The sequence below is a fragment of the Pleurodeles waltl genome, chromosome 6 (assembly GCF_031143425.1).
Source record: "Pleurodeles waltl isolate 20211129_DDA chromosome 6, aPleWal1.hap1.20221129, whole genome shotgun sequence".
In the NCBI taxonomy this organism is placed as follows: domain Eukaryota; kingdom Metazoa; phylum Chordata; class Amphibia; order Caudata; family Salamandridae; genus Pleurodeles; species Pleurodeles waltl.
This window is the reverse complement of record NC_090445.1, coordinates 588,225,511-588,247,033: the sequence shown is the minus strand read 5'-3', so window position 1 is coordinate 588,247,033 and position 21,523 is coordinate 588,225,511. Positions and strand designations below refer to the sequence as shown.

The 21,523-nt window shown below is 44.7% G+C and overlaps 1 protein-coding gene across 2 annotated transcripts in view; it reads right to left on the bottom strand.

Moving 5' to 3' along the window:
* Positions 1–21,523, bottom strand: part of SPDEF (SAM pointed domain containing ETS transcription factor) — a 64,166-nt gene that overhangs the window by 8,418 nt on the left and 34,225 nt on the right. Inside the window, exons 2-4 of one of the 2 annotated variants that reach the window (XM_069238836.1) lie at positions 14,525–15,010; positions 4,449–4,646; positions 802–849 (exon numbers count right to left, since the gene is read on the bottom strand). In XM_069238836.1, coding sequence (XP_069094937.1) covers positions 802–849; positions 4,449–4,646; positions 14,525–14,978 — 700 coding nt within the window. In that variant the 5' untranslated portion in view covers positions 14,979–15,010. The remainder of the gene's footprint in view (positions 1–801; positions 850–4,448; positions 4,647–14,524; positions 15,011–21,523) is intronic. The other variant, XM_069238835.1, reaches the window with a different exon arrangement.

Sequence of the window (21,523 nt, the reverse complement as noted above, 5' to 3'; positions counted from 1 at the left end):
TCTGGCATTCCCTCTGGCCCTTCCTTGGTAAGTCACGGGAAACGAGAAGTTAATAATTTTATATTTTTTAAAGTCTCGCATGATGTGTTGTAGTTTCTCACTGAAGCAGCACAGCTGGATGTAAGGAGGGGCAACCTAGCAACAAGAGGACCCTCAAGTGATGCCCCAGCTCGTGAGCATTCTCCTTACTTTATCACATGTGAGAGAGGAGGGGGCTTTTAATTAAGACCCTTAGCTAGTTTCGTTTAAATTGTGAAAAGTTCGGACATCTTTATCGCAAAGTCACGTTTCAAAAAGAGATCCTGTACGGTTTTTTTCCGGCCCATATTGTGGCAAAGACAAATATATTTTTATGGATCCATGTGCGTCTTTCCAAGTTCTGCCACCAACATTTCTCAGTAGTTTTCAGCGTGTCCTGGTTTTCAGAGAGGATAGACTCAGTGCAGAGGAGAGCACGTTTTCATTTATTTAGGTGCAAAATTAATCATTGTCCCTTCCCTGAAAGCAATTTAGTTAACACAGTTAATACTGTGAATATAAGTTGCATTTAATTCACTGTAGTGCCATTTTGTCTGTCTTTCCTAAAATTAGTCAGCGGTGTCAATTAAGTCGCCTGGGCCCCTCAATCAATGCACAATTATAGCACTACTTCTATGTTTGAGAACTGTCCTGGTGTTATGTTCACAAAATCTGGTCACCCTAAGTCCAAGAGACGGACACGAGAATATCCCGTGCTCCAAGGTCTCTCCAGCTTCCATCGTGCATTTTCTGAAACACTGGATAGGGAGCGGTATAACTTACCACAGTAGCGCACTTCCCCCGGCGAGGCCTTCTCCTTCATCCAGGCGGCTGGAGAGAAGCAGAAGCAACCAGTGAGGTGGGACCAGCGAGGCGGAGGGGGCGCGAGAGAGAAGAGACAGGACGACCAGCAAAGAGAGAAGTGGGTGAGAAAAAAGAAAGGACAAGTGGGCGGGGGCTAATAGCGAAGGATGGGGAAAGTGATGGGAGGAACCAGCCACAGAGAGAAGCAGAGTAGGGATAAAGAAGGGGGAGGGGAGGGGAATGGAAACGAATGGAAGGCCAGGCAAGGGTAGTCAAGGCAAGACAGAGATATAACAGGTAACTGTGCAGTCAATCATTACCATCCGGGGGTTCTGGTGACATTCTAAACCACAAGACCAAAGACAGTGGGGTTTGTGAATCTCAGCAGAACCCCCGAGATGGCAACATAGAAGCATATTTCACACATTTCCAATTATGTGTTTTTTTCATAATTCACGTTTGTTTGGGAGAATTTAGCTTGAAAGGCCATTTTCCTAAATGAGTAGCTAACAATGGAGAAATGCAATGAAAACGGAGTTCGAGTTAAGGGAGAGGAGTAAAACCCCCCAAAAAAACATTGAGATTCAATATAGTTAAGACCACAAACCATAACTTGTACAACAGATATGCAAACCACAACTCACGCCCAAAATGCAGTACTTCTAACCTCGCAATATTTATCCCAATAAGGAACAACACCTAATGGTCCAATGTAATTAAATACAACATATAGTCAAATCAATATATGGTACTATTTTCATAGTTGTCTCCTTCATAGTGTTAAAAATTATGTAATACGTAATGCCATCTGTACGATTTTTCACAGCCTAAGCAATTACATCTCTTACATGGAGCTGGAGGTTGTGAACATTGCATCTGGTGTGCAAGTTATGGACCGTGCTCCTAACCATAACTTGTGAATGTCAGTGGTTTTTTTCAGTTTTAATTCGGAATCATAAACTCACTTTAACTGTGTTGTTTTTCCAGTGAACGTCTACGGGTTAATTAAATACGGCAGGAGGGGGCGCAAGAGGGCATTGGCTTAAAGGAAGGCTTTCCAGCAGAGATGCTGCACACGGCGACAGCCACCTAGCTCAGGTAAAAGGTGGCTTTCCAGCAGAGATGCTGCACACGGCGACAGCCACCTAGCTCAGGTAAAAGGTGGGGGAGCCCCTACATAGGCAGTTGGTGGCGGTGAATACTGGTGAATAGGACGTAGTACATGTTTACATTACGAATATTGACACTTTTTACATTACACACGTTTCTAATTTCAGGAACAAGGAGAATAAGTGATTTTGGGAGAAACACTGAATGTTTGGTCAAGCAACAAAGCCAGAATGACAGCAAATCTCAAGGATTCGTGGCAGGTCCTTCTACCACGAGACCATGTGAAGGTAGAAGTGAAGGGGGATGACCTAAAAAGAGTCAGAGAGAAGAAGATGGGACAGGCAGCAAGGGGGAGGGCAGGGAAAGGAAACAGACAGCGAGAGACAGCAGATAGGGCAGAGAGAGTGAAAAGAGACTGAACCAAAGGTAGGGAGGGGGAGAGAGAGAGAGAGACAGGGCCGGCCAGGCCAAGGAGAGGAGCTAGAAAACAAACAGGCAGTGGGGAGAACGTGAAAGAGAAAAAGTAACCGTAGAGTGAGAGAGGAAGAGAGAGTGATGGGGAGGACACTGAGAGAGCAATGCCAAGGAGATGCGGTGGCAAAGGTGAGAGGAGGTAGGGTAAGGGGAAATGAGTGGTACAGGGAAAGGAGGCAGGACTAGAAGACATGCGAAGTGGGGCAGTGAGAGAGGGGCAGGGGGTACAGAGGGAGGAGGTGGAGCGAAAGAAGATGCTGGAGAAAGAGTTGATGGCAGAGAAGACAGAAAGGCATGAAAAAGACAAAGATGTGAAACAAATTATGAGTCATGGGAAAGGATGATGCAAGGACAAGGGGCTGCTACCAGAGAAACAGGGAGGTGGGAGAGAGTGCATGTATGTGAAAAAGGAGGAACAACAAGGGGGTAATATCTAGGGAGACAGACAAGGAAGAGGAAGAGAGAGATTGTTAGGAAGAGAGGGATAGAGAGGTATTGTGAAACTGAGGAATTAGAAAGAGATTAAAGAAATGATGCAGAGGATAGGGAATAGGAAGACACCGAGCAAGAAAAGAGAGAGAAGAGAGTTAATAGAAGGACAATCATTCAAAGAGGCAAATAACGACAGAAAGAGAGGCAGAGAAGAGGACAGAAAGGTAAAGTTCAATGTGTGGAAGAAGAGGGCCTGGTCCGAATCGTGAAAACAAGAAACGGGGCAGACAGCAAAGAAAGAAGGGGGAGGGGAATAGAGAAACATAGAGGTACACTCGTATAAATGAACAGATAACTTCATTTCACAACTATGGCAGGCAATTATTATCCGAGAACCAGCGTAGCAAGCACAATGGAAAACAGATGGACAAAGATGTAGGCAAGAGACTCAAGGGGCCGGGAAACACGAAAGGACCGACGCAGAGACGTCAGACCTAGAGGAAGTGATAATCACGTGACCTGGACAAGTGGCTGCCAGTGGCGTAACAAGCTTGAGGGGGCCCCTGCAAAGTACCTGGAAGGGCACCCCATACCCCCTGGTCCCATTCAGGGATCTGCCGCCTGTACACAGTGTATTGTGCTGAGGGGGCCGCCTGGAGCGCAGGAGCTCTCCCCTGCACTGCAGAGTATGCGGGGACCTTTGTTACGCCACTGGTGGCTGCATGTTCAGCTGGGTATATGGTATACCCCTTTACAAGGGACTCATAGGTAGATTACATTTTCCAATTGGGGATACAACAATGTTCCCATGTTTAAGGGGATAAGCACATGCACTTTAGCGCTGTTTAGCACTGGTAAAATGCTCAGAGTCCTAAGGCCAACAAAAATATACAGCAACAAAACAGGAGGTAAAGGCAAAAAGTCTGTGGTAAGACCACTCCAAGGACGCCAGGTCTAGCACACAGATTCTAAATTGGCCTGTTTTTGGCACTTTTGACACAACACCACTTACGCTTTGACCTGGAGTATAAATTTGTTCCTCAAGCTATGTTACGAAAGGTGGGCCATAGGTATGTAGTGGTAAAATTAGCTTTCCTTTCTATGAATGAACCTTGAATTAATGAATCTTGGGAATAGTTCAAAAGGAGCATTCCGTATGCAATTATTGAATGTGCCAATAGGGACTAGAGTGCAACTGTTCTGTACAACAGTGTACATTTGTATAAATCTAAGGCCTTATTTAGAGTTTGGTGGGCGTGGCACAACCACTCAAAGGCGACAGTTGTCCTAGTTTCCCTATTTAGAATACATGCACAGTAAACAGGGCAGACAAAAAAAAAAAATATATATATATATATATATATATATATATATATATATATAACACTGATTGTCACATACAGAGACAAATAGAAAGCAATGGGGCCTGTTAAGAGATAGTTTAAGAGGCTGCTAGATATCAAGTTAGGTACAAACAGGTGAACCTACACAGAGTGACACATATAGATGCTTAAGCAGTATGAGGGCCAGAGAGGTCCTTCGTGAAGTATGGATGGACAAATGTGCAGCTGGATAAAGAAGGAGTTCTTCTGTGGTCTGCAGATCCCTACCTGACTTCCAGATGTCCAGGTGAGCGTAAAGGACATCTCCACAGAGCGGCGAGCGCTGCCTGAACTCCTCCTCTGGCATGGCGCACAGGTCCTTCCCCGACAACTCCTGGAAGGACTTTCCAATCTGGGGCAACCGGTACTGGTGCTCAGTCCATAGGATCCACTTCTGGACATTTCCAGAAGTCCACTCCATGGGATCTGTCAGGGAATATCAGGATGGGGACGCAGTTAAAACCATTTTCCTGTTACCAGCACCCTAGCTTACACAGGGCATCTGTGACAGAATCTCTCACTGCATCCACTGCATGCTCCCAACCGCTGAAGGATACATTGCTTACAGCAAACTATTAGGTCCTAAAATGATGCTATTGAAAGGTTATTGTGATACAAGAGGAACCAAAAGGCTAAAGGCCGAGTAGTTTGTAAATGTCACCAGAACCCAAATGTGGCACAATGCAGCAATCATATTTGTTACATGTTATTTATGTGTTTTAAATATATGTGTTTTTTTTATTTTTTTTTATTAGTCGCCATTAAAAATGTATAGGTATGATATCCTTAATGTGGATAACAGAAAGAAATCACAATTATAATGTAAAACATAGCAATTAAAAATTTGACACCACTGCTGTCTGTGAAACAAAAATACATTAATAAGTGGGTTAAGGTATCCCCAATAGTAAGTTATAAGGATACTGCAAGTGGCTAAAGAGTCCTCTAACCAGAGAGACAGAAAGGAACAGTGCTTAATTTGAGCCAGTGGTTATCAGTGGGGGCAACCCACACTTATTTTTCTGCTTCAGACATATACCAAGAGCAAGAGAGGGCAAAATTCACAAAGCGTAACGATGGAGGAAGAAAAAGACGGAAAACCGTAACGAGGGGGTGAAGCAGGAACCTGCAAGAGTGAGATAAATGGGCGGGGAGTGTATGGTAGTTCATTAAAGCGGCATGAGGTGTATTTAACACTATGTAGCCTTGGTAATCGGCGGGCTGACATTTAATTGCACCAACCGTGGGAGCTTTGAGCACCAGTACTCATTCATTATAAATTCACAAATTAAGAACTGGAGAAGAACAGGTCCAAAGACTGAGTTTATTTATAAGATCAAAGAACTTTGATCTATCTTGCAATGCTGTCTTTACATAAGAATAGGGTAGTTTATTTTTTGCAATGTATGATCACCCCATTAAATTCTTAGTCCCCAGCTTCTTCTAATAAAAAAAGACTTCTGGTTGCAGTTAATGGATGGAAAATGTGGGATCTGCACTGAGGAAATAAACACCAATAAGCAGCTTGTAATTTTTTTAACAGTAAAAAAGCCATCTAATGTAGCTATCAAAGCTACTTCCATGTTTGAGAATGTGTAGATAACACAGAGATAGATTCCTGCTCTGTATTAAACCTCAGCAGTGCAATAAGTAATGCTTTTATTAACACTCGCGTTTGGGCAGGGCCGTGACTCACCAGCGCCTGAGCCTTGGGTGACTTATTTTGCACCCCGCCCCCCTTCCCTCAACAGTGTCAACATATGGCCCTCAGCTGATCTGCATAGGTGATTCATACCACGCTAATTTTTCATGAGTCGAAGTTATGAATGTGCATATAACCATCACACAAGGGTGTGCACAAGAGATATAGGCCCTCATTCTGACCTTGGCGGGCGGCGGAGGCCGCCCGCCAAAGTCCCGCCGTCAGGTTACCGTTCCACGGTCGAAAGACCGCGGCGGTAATTCTGACTTTCCCGCTGGGCTGGCGGGCGGTCGCCTTCAGACCGCCAGCCAGCCCAGCGGGAAAGAGGCTTCCACGAGGAAGCCGGCTCGGAATCGAGCCGGCGGAGTGGAAGCTGTGCGACGGGTGCAGTTGCACCCGTCGCGTATTTCACTGTCTGCGCAGCAGACAGTGAAATACTTGTAGGGGCCCTCTTACGGGGGCCCCTGCAATGCCCATGCCAGTGGCATGGGCACTGCAGGGGCCCCCAGGGCCCCGCGACCCCCCCTACCGCCATCCGGATCTCGGCGGTCCGACCGCCGGGATCTGGATGGCGGTAGGGGGGGTCGGAATCCCCGCGGCGGTGCAGCAAGCTGCGCCGCCGCGGAGGATTCAATGGGGCCGCGGTACACTGGCGGGACCCCGCCAGTGGTGCCGGTCCGACCGCGGCTTTACTGCCGCGGTCGGAATCCCCATTGGAGCACCGCCGGCCTGTCGGCGGTGCTCCCGCGGTCCTCCGCCCTGGCGGTCAAAGACCGCCAGGGTCAGAATGACCACCATAATCTCCTTAAACAGATCGTCCGGGTATGAGATCAAAAACGTATTTATTCCATGTCAGTGGAACTTAATGTGCCCAAGAAAACATATTATTGGCAATAAAAATACTAGCAACCCTGTATTTCTGCATACATTTATTGCAGATGTATATTTACTGGGAAGACATATGTATATATTCACCCCACTATTACAAGACTTCGGCAATAAACTATCAACACATTACCTTCACCAAGCAGACACAGAGTATTTTTATCTAACAATCAAGAGAAACAGCTGCTCACCTTTTATACAACAAAAAACAATCACAGCAGAAAAATAATATCCATCTAATCATTCCTTTAAGAAATTACAAGCTTAAAATGAGAAGACTTGTTAAAAGCTAGCAGCCCGGTCGGCTGACCATCACACCCCTGCCTTCCACATATTTAAAAAAAGATCCTTCAATTAAAATCTGCATCTACTCCAGTTAGAAATATTATCATTAAGTCCTTAAACACAGGAAAGTCCTTCGAGATATTTAAGAGGGCATGCATAGGTTCAATACTTAAGAAGAAGAACATCTTGGACCTTCAAAACCTCAGCAACTACAGACCACTCTTCAATGCACCTTTCCTTAGTAGACTGATGGAGCGAGCAACCTTTCACCAGATCTCAGAATCCATAGAAGGAAACCAACTATCCGCAGACTAGCAGAAAGGATTCCGGCCAGGGAGTGGGAGCAAATCAGCCCTAATCAGAATTTTGGATGACCTAAGTAACACCATCAACAAGAATGGTGTCGCAGCTTTATAATTTCGAGACATTTCAACCACTTTTGCCACAGTAAGCCATGATACATTACTTCTTAGACTGAAAGAAGTCAGTATAAATTGCATAACACTGAGCTGGATTTCATTTTACCAAAATAACAGGTCCACCCCATTTTTACACCCATGTTCTCATCATTGCTGCGTTAAGACAGGAGTCCCACAAGAATCTATCATTTTACATCTACTTTTTAACATATACAAGAAACCACTACTAAAACATATCAATACTTTCAAACTCATCTGCTACTAGTACACAGAAGACACACCTATACCTCCTCAAACTGCAGTACCCTATGGATATAGAAACATCAAAACTCAACTCCCGCTTCACAGCTGTAGATCAATAGATGACGTGAAATCACCTTAAGCTAAATGCTTCAAAAACTGAAATACTGAATTGCAGTGAATGGAAAAATTATGATCCTCTATGCTTCTGACCAGGTGAACTGGGACAGCCACTAAAAATATCAAAAGAAGTGAAAGATCTTGTAATCTTCTTTGACTCTACACTTTACATGAACAATCAAGAAGACAAGCTGCCTCAAACAACTACCAGAGCATATTTCCACATCTTGGAGTTCCTCAGACAGTACAAACAACAACTTCACTGTCTTCTGCAAGCTTGATTATACAGTCTATACCACAACATTCTGCTATCTAATATCAGAAGGCTACAGAGTCCAAAATTCAGTAGCAGGACTACCTTTTAATTTAAATATATATACCTGCATCTCCTCAGTCGTTAGGGTTCTACACTGGCTCCCAAATGCAAGACGATCATATTTGAAGCTACTATGCATCACACACACAGCAAAACATGACAAAGGACCAACATTCATTCAAGCAAAAATCACCAAATAGTCCTGATCAAGAAGCTCATGCTCAAACCTGGCGTCATGCTTGGTTATTCTTGCTTACAGGAAAAAACACTGGAGGCTTCACCATCTCTGTTGAAGTTGCAAAACTATGGAACTCCGTACATGCAGAGATCAAAGCCACTGAAGATAATTTATGGTTGAGAAGAATGGTTAAAACATGGTTATTCCCAATGTGGTTTGATGGAAGATCCACGTGGTCTCAATCTCTAGTATCTCAGCCCACAGTCTGATACCCCTCACAGATCCTCTCAGGTCAAGATCAAGTGGAACCAAATCAACAAAATACCTGACAAACAGTGCTTACTAACTTGAGGGAGTACCTAATCCCCCTAAACTCATTCCAATCGTACCTCCATCTCAAACTAATTCATGACAAAATAATTCAATGTAAACCCTGAGGTGGCCAAATCCTCCAAATCTTGCCAGAAAAATTGTAAAAGACCAGCTAACTGGACATACTGCATAACTCTGTACCTCCTATTACACTAAGCCAAGTACAAAGTGAAATGAATCTAAATAATCAAGTCATCTTCTATAACAACGTAACAGAAAATGTACCGTGTCAACAACATAGGAAGCCAAAAGAAAAAAATAAAGAGGCAATAACATATATCATGTAACCATAGGTAACAACCCTCAGTCTTTCTTTCTACTCTTTATACATCTTCAGATTGCAGCCTTTCTCAAACACCTACTCCCACCGTACTCCGCCTAAAACCCTGCACAAAAATCAACCATGTTTTAATAGCTCGCGGATATTCTCTCTCCTTCCTTTGTACTGAATGATCCTTTCTCTACAGTCCATCCATTGCATATCACAATGCCTTTGAGTGTCGCCTACTCTGTTGCATGCATGTCTGCCTTACTCTCTACTATATTTCCATAACCTACCCATACATCTCCTCATATGCCACAAACTGTCCTTCTGGGTAACCACTCCTTGCAGTCTAATAATATCTCACCTTTTCTACCCTATCTACTCTTCCCAATTTGACTCACCGCTCACGTCAAATCACAAACTCACCTTCTGTGTAACCTCTCCTGCTGTCTAACACTACCCAACTATCTCGATATAAGCTGCTCATCCCACTTTCAACTTGCATGAACTCTTACTAATATCCCACTTAACTCCAACTAACTCAGACTACCACAAGAAATTGTAGAAAATGCCTCTCACATATTCCTAAGAGCATAAATTTACATTAACAATCAACAATATACAACAATAACGAATGTTCAACAATAACTAATAACAATAAGCAATGGACTAATCACTAACTTGGGGTTACGAATGGCATGTTACCTGCCATAAAGTGTTTCAGTGCCTCATCAGGACTAGTAAGATCTACATAAATACAATTACCATACAATATATGTGTATATGTATACATAAAGTCCACAATCCTTGGCACACATTGGGCCTTATCAGAGGGTAGAATGCATACAGGGGGCGAGGTACTCAGAGGAAAGGTTCAAGGTGGCAGACACAAGGCACTGTATTGCGAACCATGTTTGAATCGTGTTCCCTCCCCACACGCAACCATGATAATAAATAGCATAATACACTCTGAGCAGCTGCATATATACTACAAATATTTTTGAGTCTATCTATCTATATTTCTATCTATCCATTAATCTGTCTGTATTTTACACAGGTGACAAGAGCGCCTGTGCAGTTATGATTAGTTCAGACAGTCCCTTGAAAAGGCATTTTCTGTTTTACCACTAACTATCTGTGTAACTACCTGAGTCTGGAGCCATTCAGGTAGGAGGTGCATCTGTTGTTACCTGCTAGGCCCTCAGGTTACAGCCACAGTTTGATAGTCCTTGTAGGGGATCATCCTATTTCCAACTGTGACTAACGTCCAGGCTTCAGCCAGCGCACACACACAACCATTCCGTGCAGCATCACATTCTTACAGAGACACATTCAACATTCTACAACATGCAACTCAACCCATGCATACACAGACACATCATGTCACTACATCATGTCCCTTCCTTACACACAGGTTAGATGTCAAACAGTCATCAGAAGCATTCAGAAACAGCAAAACAAACGTTCGCCTCATCTCCCTCCTCCATAAGCAACACACACATAAGAACAGCAACTCCAGACACACAGCAACTCCAGACACACAGCATCATATGGAGGAAAGCATCTGAACCTGCACACATTACCACGCCCTCTGCATGCCCTTACGAAAAAACACATCCAAACACTGGAGCAGTCCAGTTCTCCCACCCTGAACACCAGACTACTTCAGTACTCTGGACCAACGTCCTAAGGCTCCAGTGAAAGAACCACCCGCATACTACACCCTACACTTAAAGCTAAACGCACTGACAGATCCTCACATGAATCGCCATGTTCGAAGCACTAAAAATCCCCCTCACACAATAGAGTATTGCTCTTCTCCGTGTTTGCAACTCTAGGAAGCTGGGCCCTATACTTCCACACATTTGCAACATCAAAAGCGCGATTACTACACTCCCGTGTTCATAACAGGAGAAATTCTCCATCTTTCCCATATTTGTAAAACCAACATTCCACATTGCAACATGGTACTGCACCACCCCCACATTTGCACATACAGTATATTAGCCCACTACTTCACCCAGATAGCCACAAAACTCCACGTCCACAATCTGCCATGCTGCATTGCATATTTAGTAACAGCAGTCAACAACAAATGTGCGCACGATACACCTGACACAAACTACAGGAGGGTACTCCCCCATTCCCCAACCTGCCTTGCAAACTAAAACTTGCAAACAAAAGAGGTTTCATCAAACACAGAAATCACATAAAATCAGAACTCAAAACTTCAGCATACATCATATATACAACACAACCTGCAGGGGGTACTGTGCATCCTTCCCCTTCCTGCCATGCAACAATAAATCAGGCACACCAAATACGTCCACGATTGCAATTTCTCACTAAGCACTATCCTGTACATTAACAATTTAACTTTGCCCCACAAATTCTATGCAGAAGAAGCTTATGGACAAAAGGAGTATCCATTTCTGAGGAGTGAACAACACTGTGTGTATCTAACGTAACATGTATGTACTTTATGTACTTCTTGTAGACGGCATGAAAAACCCACGTAAGCATTAATGCATTTCACTATCCCGTAATCTATTAATAACTTTCTGAGACAATATATTTTTCACAAATCATAAGCACAGCGCTAAACTCTTTCTCTAATTCCTCTGCTGCTTGTTACTTTCTTAAACGGCTCCTCTGACCCTTTGCACTGACACTGATGAGGTCTGAGCAGGCCTGTTGTCGACACATGCTGTCGTTTTACGTTTCCATAACACTGAACGCAGTCCTACTTCCCTTTCTGTAGTCTCACTGTTCTTTCGGTAATGACAAGTAGGTGATTAAAATTAGAAGAAGAGTAAAGGCTTGTGTGAATTTAAGTTAATATAATTACATTAAGATGAAAATAAACAAACAATTAGCATTGCTGCAAGGTTTAAGATTAGGATCTGGACACAAAGTGAAGGTAGGGCAAAGGAATTGGGACAAAGTATGAATTGTTTCAATATTATGGATAACTGAAAAAGTAAAGGTAGGTAGGGGACATAAAGGTATGAAGAATAAAACTAGCGGAAGACAGTCCATCTATATCGCAATCTACCACAACTGGGTCTAGTAGAAACTGATTGCAACTGGCCAAGTGCAATCTCCACCTTGGCACTGACCTCAAGTCAGCAGAAACTTACATCATTGCCCAGGATGTTGAGGCAAGTTGTGTCAGAATATCAATAAAAATATTGTATGACATGACTATTGTACCCTAAATATTATTTACAAATATATTGCTTCATTGTGTGGTTCATATTTTTGTAAACGACCTTAGACTACAATATTTTGACAATAATTATTCCACAATATTCTGGCAGCAAACTTCAAGCAAAGTGGCTGGTAGGCAGTGGGAGTGATGCATCTAAGTGACAGGCCTGGAGCAAGCACCTGCTGTCCTTTCTGACATTTTGTTATCAGCAGCATGTGTATTGTATATTCTACCATCAACATCACATTGTACAATTTCTTAACCGGAGCACCTATATAATGTAATTCATGGTCCTGTTCGTGTTTGTTGAGTTCCCATTTTTTTATTTTTTTAGATTTCTCACCCCCAGGTCCTAATCACCCTGTCGACCCTTAATTGTGACAGCTACTGTTACTCCCAGATAAATGTAACAGTCCATATTATAGGGTGACCAGGAATCCCGGATTTGTCAGGCCAGTCCCTACTTTTCTCCAGCTGTCCCTGTAGATTTGGTTCGAAAAATGTAGCTCATGTCCAGGTTTTTAGAAGGGGTCGACTGAAAACGGCGGGAGGAACCTTTTTATCTTTTCGAAAGCTGGGATAGTTAAAAGGTGTTATAAGAAGGCAATTTAATTAACAGGCATGATACTAAGTTTAGAATTTACATTTTATTTATGTTTTTAGTGCCTCTGCGTTATGCTATGCTGATGAGCACTGTCGTACGCGCTCAGTTGATGTAAAAGTGTAGTCCTTTTTCTATCCTTATGAAATGTCCCGGTATTTTTAGAATTGAAATTCTGGTCACCGTAACATATTATTATCTTCCTTCCCTGATCCTTTAATGTGCCTACCCTCTGGCATGCATCTGCAACGAGGTCGCAGATCCCTTCCGCGCCTGCGCAAAGCCCTCCGCGAAGCTCTTCTTCATACCTCTCTACTACCCTTCACTTCTCCTCCCCGCCCCTCCTCACTCTGAGCTCAGGGATGGGTGTTTCTCACAGGTGGGAGACAGCCTGCAACCAGTTCGCTTGGGGAGATGGTGTGGTGGGAGCAGTAAATATTTGCGCACAAATTATAATTTTCTGAAAGTCAAACATTGTCATTTTTTTCCCTAAAACTGACGCGCTGTGTGTGTGTACAGGATTATAGATTCCTGCCAGCGTCCCTGAGTTTTATATGTCTCAATCCACTCCCATCCGCACTTCCCTACTCAGGGTGTAATCTTCAGTCCCCTGCTGCCCCGGGCTTCCAATCAGAGTTCAAGCTGCCTTACACATTCTGTGCTATGCTGTGCTCAAGGGCAATGGAGTTTGTGCAACTCAGAGGCTGTGGCACACGTGCTGCACCCACTGCATAATCTGGAGATGTCTCACAAGAAAGACTTGTACCCTAAGTGGATCAAACGTTACTTAAAGAAAATGGCCACACTTGGTGCTATGCAACTGCATACCCTTGAGAGCTTTAAATGCTCCCCTTTATGTTGTTGATTGGATCTTCAGGTGTTAAACTGATACTATTGAGGTAATCCTTGGCACAGAGAACATCAACGTGTGTTAAAATGGCAAAACAGCAAAGTAATAATGCCACAGAATGTGGTCTTTTATGCTGCGTAATTTGCCTTTTCATGTCGCATAATTTTATCATAGGATTTGTTACATTATCACAAATAATTTGCCATTTCTTGTTGCATAATTTAGTGAACTTTGCCACATATTTTGGTCCTCCATACTTCTAATGACCCTGGGTGTGCTAGGTTATGTTACAATATTCAATGCTGCAATGTTATGCGCTGTTGTGCCATGCTATTAGCATTTATTAACGCACTGTCTGGCATTACTATTGCTGCCTCAATGCACTTTAATTCTCTCTCCGCCGAAGAGGTTTATAGATCTAATCCAGAAGTAGAACAACATGGTACCCAAATAACCCCTTCTCTAATTGGCAGGCTCAGGGTAGAAGCACTAACTGAGGTGGCATCCAGGGATCTTGCGTCCACCTCGGTGCCCTTTACCACTTCCCCGACACATGTCTGCTCAGACATAGAGGTGCCTATAGTGTCTCCAGTAAGTTAGTGCGGGGGTGGGGGTGCCACCGTTCTGTGGTGAAGCACTGAAGTTTGCAGGCCACAATACACACTCTTCCGCGTCTGCTGCGCTCAGGTGGCGCGTGCCTAGGGCATACCCAGAAGCGCGCGTGGAATGCTGGGAAGCCTGCAGGTCACCATCTTACCTTTCCAAGGGCACGGGCTTAGTTCAGAAGTAGACATGACTGCAAGCTGGTAGTGAAGAGAAGGCCCCACAAGCGAGCCCGGGAGAGGGGCGGCGCCACCTACCTGCACCGATGTTCAGCAGTTTGCAGGCCGTCTCAATGTCCTTCAGCACCTCCCCCACCACCATGGTCTGCATCTGCTCCAGGGAGTGCTCCTCGAGGTGCAGGGTGGCGTGGTAGTCCAAGTCCTGGCTCAGGCCCAGCCCCTGGCTGTCGATGACTGGGCACTGCTCAGGCTCCTTCGGGCCTTCTCCCCTGCCGCCATGGCAGTGCAGGCCCTCCGGGGGCCCCTTCGGCGCCCAGCCAGGCTCCTCGCCCGGGTACAGCATGTCAAAGTACGAGAGGTAGAAAGCGGGCAGGGGCTGCTCGGGCGTGGCGGGCGGGCTGGGGCTGTCGTGGGCGCTCCAGCTCCGGCTCTCGGGGTCCTTGAAGGGCTTCTCCAGGCTGGAGAGCAGCGTCTCTGGGAGGGCGATGCGGCCGTGCGGTAGCGCGCTCAGCCCCGGGCCCGCGCTGCCCATTCCTCTGAAGAAGGCGGCCGTCTCCAAGTCTGCTGCCGGCGGTGTGGAGGAAGGGGTAGGAAGGTGGGGGGAGAAAGAGACGGAAAACAACAGTGAGAAAACTTTAATAAGTGGTCAAATGTGATCATCTGCCGACTGACACAACACAAAGAGGGCAAAGAATAAGCCTTTTAGAAGGAAAAAGGCACAGACGTTGCCCAAGACGCTTCACAGCCAGGGGCCCCGCCTGAGAAAGGGCTGCTAAGCACTAGCTCAGACCCGTGGACACCTCGCTTGCTTTTGGGTCAGTGGTTTCAGGATGGGCCAGGCCTGATCTCTTAATCAAATATGTGGAGAGGGGCAGTTACTCAGGGAAAGACATAATGGGAGATGAGAACGCTTGAGCGCCTGCTTCTTAACTCCAGGAGTTACAACCTTAATGCCCTCGGAACTGCATTCCACCACTTTATTGGCTCAACTGCGCCATGAGCAAGATTAAAGTGTTTTACTCCCATCAGTCCATTCATGCCCATCTAGAGTTATCTGGCGCACACTGCTCTAAAAGATCCAGCAGGTGTCCGTACGTGTGCCCCTAACGCTTAGAGTGTGAGTGCAACCCCCACGTGCTAAGAAGCCTTGGCTCAAGCGTTCCATAGCATCTGTTGTTTACCCCTGAGTCCTCCTACGAGGTGCGGGTATGTCCAGGCGCAGGCCATAATTAACAAAACTCATTTATGCCGAAACATGTCTGCTACACAGCGGAGGCTGAGTACCGGCATACCTGATTATCTGTGTATTGTTGACTAAGGTGTAACAATCATTAGTATAGAATATAGTGGAGGTATCAGGGTCAGGGGTGGCAGGACCTATCACACTCCAATCATGGCAGTTTTCTGTAATCAGGCTGTGAGGGGATAGGAAGAATCGTTTTCTTCTTGCATTAAAGACCAAGGACACCCTTGCTACGCTACGGATTGATAGTTCTTATACATTATAAACTAAATGATATCTCTTTACAGTGCAGCAAGTAAGGGCAGATAATACAAGAGATCACTATAACTTGTATACTAAGTATATGCATATGTAAAATCATTCACATCCTGGGCATACATCAAACAGACCTGGATACAAATTATAGAAGCAGAAATACAATAGTACCATTTCGCACAAAAAAATTACATTTTAAAAGTCATGTCACACAGAATTATACTTATATTAGGGAAGTTATGTGAAGGCGACAAATGCATTTCATGAGGTTGCAAGGTTTCTTACCTTCATAAAAGTTCATCAGTTGATAACATTTCCTATTTCTGCAGGTTTTAAACTGTTTATTAAAAAAGTAGGGTCATTTTTTTTTTTTCTCTTTTTTCTCTTTCTACTTTCTGGCGTATTCTTACCATTGTTTAAAAAATAAAAACGTTAGAAGTTCTTAAATATGGTGATTTCAGTAACGTTTGAAAAATAGGTAAACAATTTTTCAAAAGGCAAATTTTACATTTTACGTGTCTCTGGGGCAGACATATCGTTCGAAAAAATTGTAATGAATGCATGCGTAATGGAAACATTAGTCATAACATTGATGTGCACTTGCAATAAACAAGAATAAGCATATGCTGGCGACTTTTGATGTATTGACACGAAGCTTATGTAAAATTGGTTGTGTTAAAATGGGCATCACCGGACAATAGAGTGGCTAAAGGCATGAATGGAAGAAACAAGGCGTGAGTCCACAAAGTACTTACTAAATGGGGAGGTATCACACAAATCTTTAAATGTATGTAGTATACCTTCCAGGCATACAAAACAAACTCAATGAACAAGACTCAAGTTGTGTGAAAGCGCAGTGATCAGGGGTTCGTCAGGTGAGTGTAGGAAAGGGATGAGTGTGTGCTATATCTACATACATTAAAGGACTCAGTAGTTTACTTAGAAAATATTTTTTTAACTATACTTTTCCTGACAACGGACTTTCATAATGTGTGCCCTGCTGACATGATAGAGCAAATGGGACTCATCACAATCCATGAATACCATTCACTTGGGCAAGCAGTTTACACAATGTGTACATTGTACATGTTTCACACATAGGCCCAGACTTACAAACATGTTGCATCTTTGCGTTCATGTTCTTTTAACATAGATCTGGCTCAAAGTCTTGGGTTGGTATTTATATATCCATCGCAAATCTAGATTTACATTAGATCATAACCCAAAGAAACGCAGCACAGCTCAATGCATTGCCTTACATTACTTTGTATCAAGGAGGCATTGCATGCGTTGTGCATGGGCCTTTTTTCACAGGAAGGGACCCATTCCTGCACAAACATTATACTGACCACAGTGACTGGTGCAAGGGCGCCTGCATTGGTGCATGACTGCTAAAAGTGCGCTAGTGGACCATTTTTAGTGCAGTTCTGTTATTGCCTGTTCATGCAATATAGCAAAACAACTTTAATTGCTGCGTTGCATGAACTCTGTAAACCTGGCTCATAGTCTACACAAGTTACTCATTTTTTTCTTATTAGATTTGTGAGAAACTGAATCAAACGCAAGCATCAAATTAAGGAGCATTAAATCAAAGGCCTGTTGAAAGTAGAATGGTCTCGGAGCTTTCATAAGTCCCAAGGACGACTCTGGAGCTTACAGCCAAAGTTCAGAGCTCCAGGTCTCAAGGAATCTAACTTGGAAGGAGCCACCTACCGGAAGAAATGTAGTTTTCAAAGCATTGCCCACAACAAGCTCTTGCAAGCCAGATGCATGCCTATGCCTCACGACACCAACAGAAGATGCAGGATGGACCCTCAGGCACCCTTACATGTACAACAAGGCACCCAGGCACATCACTTCAAACACATTATCTCCTCAACAGTAGAACCCACTGCTCTGACAAGCAGTCCACACATAGCTAACAGACTGCGTTAGACCATCCTGGACCCTCACATGCGCAGTGCAGCACAAAAGTTTTGATTACGCAAAGAACTGCCTAAAAGTCCTGACACACACCAATACTCACAATAAGAACAGAACATATTGGATAGCTTACACATGCTTTCACATGAACAACACAGCACCAAAGACATTGAAACAATAACACTTAAATTCCTCCTAATAAACAAAACATGCTGAGCTATAGAGCATCATTCACTCTCCTTAAATGAGAAGATTGACAATGTCTTTGGCTCAGTTGTACTACTGGATTTCGACCAAACAGGATATTGATCCATCAAGGATTATAATGGATCGAATATCAAGGGACAATATATTGAAAGGTAAGTGCATATAGGGACGAATAGATTTACTGTTCCCAACTCCACAACTGTGTACCTGGAAGATATATACATTGCCGAGGTTCCTATATGTGAAGTTAGGTATAGAAAATCTAGACTTGCCTACCAGTCGATATTTCAGCTTTGATCATTTGGCCTAAATATTATGTGACAACGAAATTCTAGTTCGATATTCAGAGTGCACACCCTTTGGCTCAGCCAGAGAAGTCAGCTTAGATGCAACACTGTTGTCTTCTCACTGCTAAACCAACAGGAGCCATCACAAAACACCACACAACAGGATCCTAACACAGACCAGACACAGCCATACCGGGTCACCCCTGCTCAGGGCAAGGAGAACACCCCAAGCCACTCGGGACGGGCTTGTCTGTACTACTGACAGAGCTTCAAGCGCATTCACGTATCACGCATGAACTGTGCACATGCTGATGTCATGCAAGGCGCTGAGGAAACAGAGTAATGAGGGGATGGCAGAGAACGCTGGAAGCGGAGAGGAAAGAACGGAATAGGAGAAGGTGTGGAAGAGAACCTGGTGAATTGTCATGCTGAGTGCTTCCGCCGTTTTCCTGGAGGGAGCTTGTGAGGTAAAGGGGACATGGGGAGAAGGGCGATGAAACTATGAGAAAGGAGGGGACGCAGAGTATACGAGAGGGAAAGGGCATACAGAATAAAGGAAAGGTCCGGTACTAGAAGAGAGGGCTTGCTAACCTTTCAGTCTCATCTATGCCGATGACGCCACGAGTGACGACATTCAACAACAATGGCGTCTAAAAAGTACCATGCAGAGAAGAGCAAAACGCATCCATAAGGGGGTACCGCGTCACCCGCTGTGCAAAATTTCGCGTAGTCGTTTACGCTGATGTGTACTCAGCTCCCCTCGCGCACGGTCCAGCTCCAGCTTGTGCAGAACCCCCGTCCCTGGGCAGGGCTTGGCGCTAGCCTTGGCAGCGCTCACAATCTATCTGAAGGACGCTCCTTAACCTAAAATATACATGCAGAGAATATTCATCTGAGATGCATGTGCATTACAGCTTGGATGATCTGTGGTTCAGCTGTAAAATCTAATATGATGTGTCATTAACTGTTTAGCTCTGTGCACATAAGGAAATATCATGATTTAGGTGGAAAAAAACAAGATTCGGCCTTAAATAGTGAGTTTTGCGGTTACGCTATTTCTGGGCTAAAAATAATGCGTATTTATTGTAAATGCCTCCATCAGTCTGGTCGTCCCAGCCTCGGCCTGTGGTGTTTCTAGCTCGGATCTCTACAGTTCCCGCAGTGTGTGGCCATTCCAGCCGAGGTCTCTTTTGTTCACACAGCTTGCTGCATTCCCGAGTGACATTCCTGAATTGTCCCCAGTCTACGGTGGTACACCTCCACTTCCCTCAGTTCGTGGTATTTTTCCCTGATACCAGCCGTGCCCCCTGTCGGTGGCATTTCTATCTCTGGCCCCTACCCCGTTTGAGTTACTTCCAGCCTAGATATAGTCCGTGCCCCCCGTCGGTGGCATTTCTAGGTAAGATGTCTGCCGTTGCCCCTCTCTGAGGTGTGCGTGCCTTGCTCAGATCTCCTCATGCCTGGTATTTCCAGTCCAGGTCTCTGTACTCCTACATTCTTCAGCTCCTCAACCCCCCGCTGGGTCCCCGGGCAAGCGGGCGCCTTCAAAGGGATGCCCTGTGTTTGCTCTTGGGCGGATTAGGCGCTATCTCTTGAAATCGGGCACATTCAGGCCCCTGCAGAGCCGGGCTGCGGTGCCAGCACAAAGGACTGGTAACAGCTGGCAGGGCCCAAGGAGGAGGCACATGAGCCTTAACACAACACCAGCTTGGTCTTCCTGGAAGAGGGATTAAAGGGCACCCCCCCCCCCCCAACCCCCCCTCATCTTCCCCCACCATCCTCATGGTTCTTGCCGCATCTCTGTTCTTTCTTACTACGTCACTTCTGTGTGGTCTCCTCGCCGCTGCCCCTACACGGTAATTCCCCACCTCCCTGCCACTTTAAATTACTTCTTTTCCCATCGATAGCCACGTTCTGTATATAACTATCCCTTCCACTCATGACTTTTTTCCCTTTCTTGTTCTTTTCCCTGCTGCGTTACCTCTGCCTTTTTGTTTCTCCCACCGTGCCATTCCCCTTTTCGCCCCATTTATTCTTGTACTTTCACCCCTTACCCCCAGTATCCCGCAGTTTCTACCCCCATTTACCTTCTCATTTTTCCTTTCGAGCCTGCCCGCTTTCCCGCTTCTCTCTTGTGCATCTTTTTCAAACATATATTTGTGACTGAAGCATTTTGGACAGCCCTGACGTGCAGGCTGTCGAGCCGGCGCACTAGCACGGCTGTGAATGTGATACCGAGAGACTGGACAACTTCACGACAGATTTGGAAGAACGTTTTGCACGGTCCAGGTAAAAATAGAAACTAAATGAGGCATTTTCCTTCCGTCCAGGTGGATCGAGCAGCTTATTCAAAGTAGTAAAACGCCCTTTTAGTATTTTGTGCAGAATCCGAGGTCTTCTAGTAGCATTTTCATGCGAGCTGCTTCCTCATTAATGATAAAAATGCAGCCTTGTTTTACATATCTATAAGTATACTTTGAAGCGGTAAAACAGGGCCCATTAGAGTTATAGAGTTGGTACATGTTGGGATTTAAATGTCTCCTGCACGGAAATGGAGAACATGCACCCTTGTCCTGTGTTCAACTTCTTGCAAGTCGCTGACGGTCTCTACAGTCTTTTGATTTCTTAGCCTCAGTGAACATGACCGTCACATGTGTTCAGGGCGTTCGAGAGCTCCCGCTGACTGGATAGCAATCCAAAGCACGGCTGTGAGGCCAGGAGAGGCGCCCAGAGCGCGACTATCCTCCCCCCGCCCTGAAGAAAACTCGATGTAGAGGTCCCCAGCGAAGGGTGACCAGATTATTAGAGTAAAAAATCGGGACATTTCATAAAGATAGAAAAAGGACTACAATTTTATTTCAGCCTGGCGCACAGAATGACAGTGCTCATCAGCATAAAATAAATATAGAGGCACTCAAAACATAATTAAAATGCAATTTCTAAAGGCCTCTTATTTAAATTGCTTTCTTAGAACAGCTGCTAGTTATCCCTGCTTTGGAAAACATATAAAGGCACCTCTAATTGTTTTCAGTCGACCCCTTCTAAAAACCGGGACATAAATTAAATTTCCTGAAATCTGCTGGGTCAGCTTGTGAAAAATCTGGACTGTCCCAGCAAATCCGTGACGCTTGGTCACCCTACACCAGTGGCCTAACGAAAGCT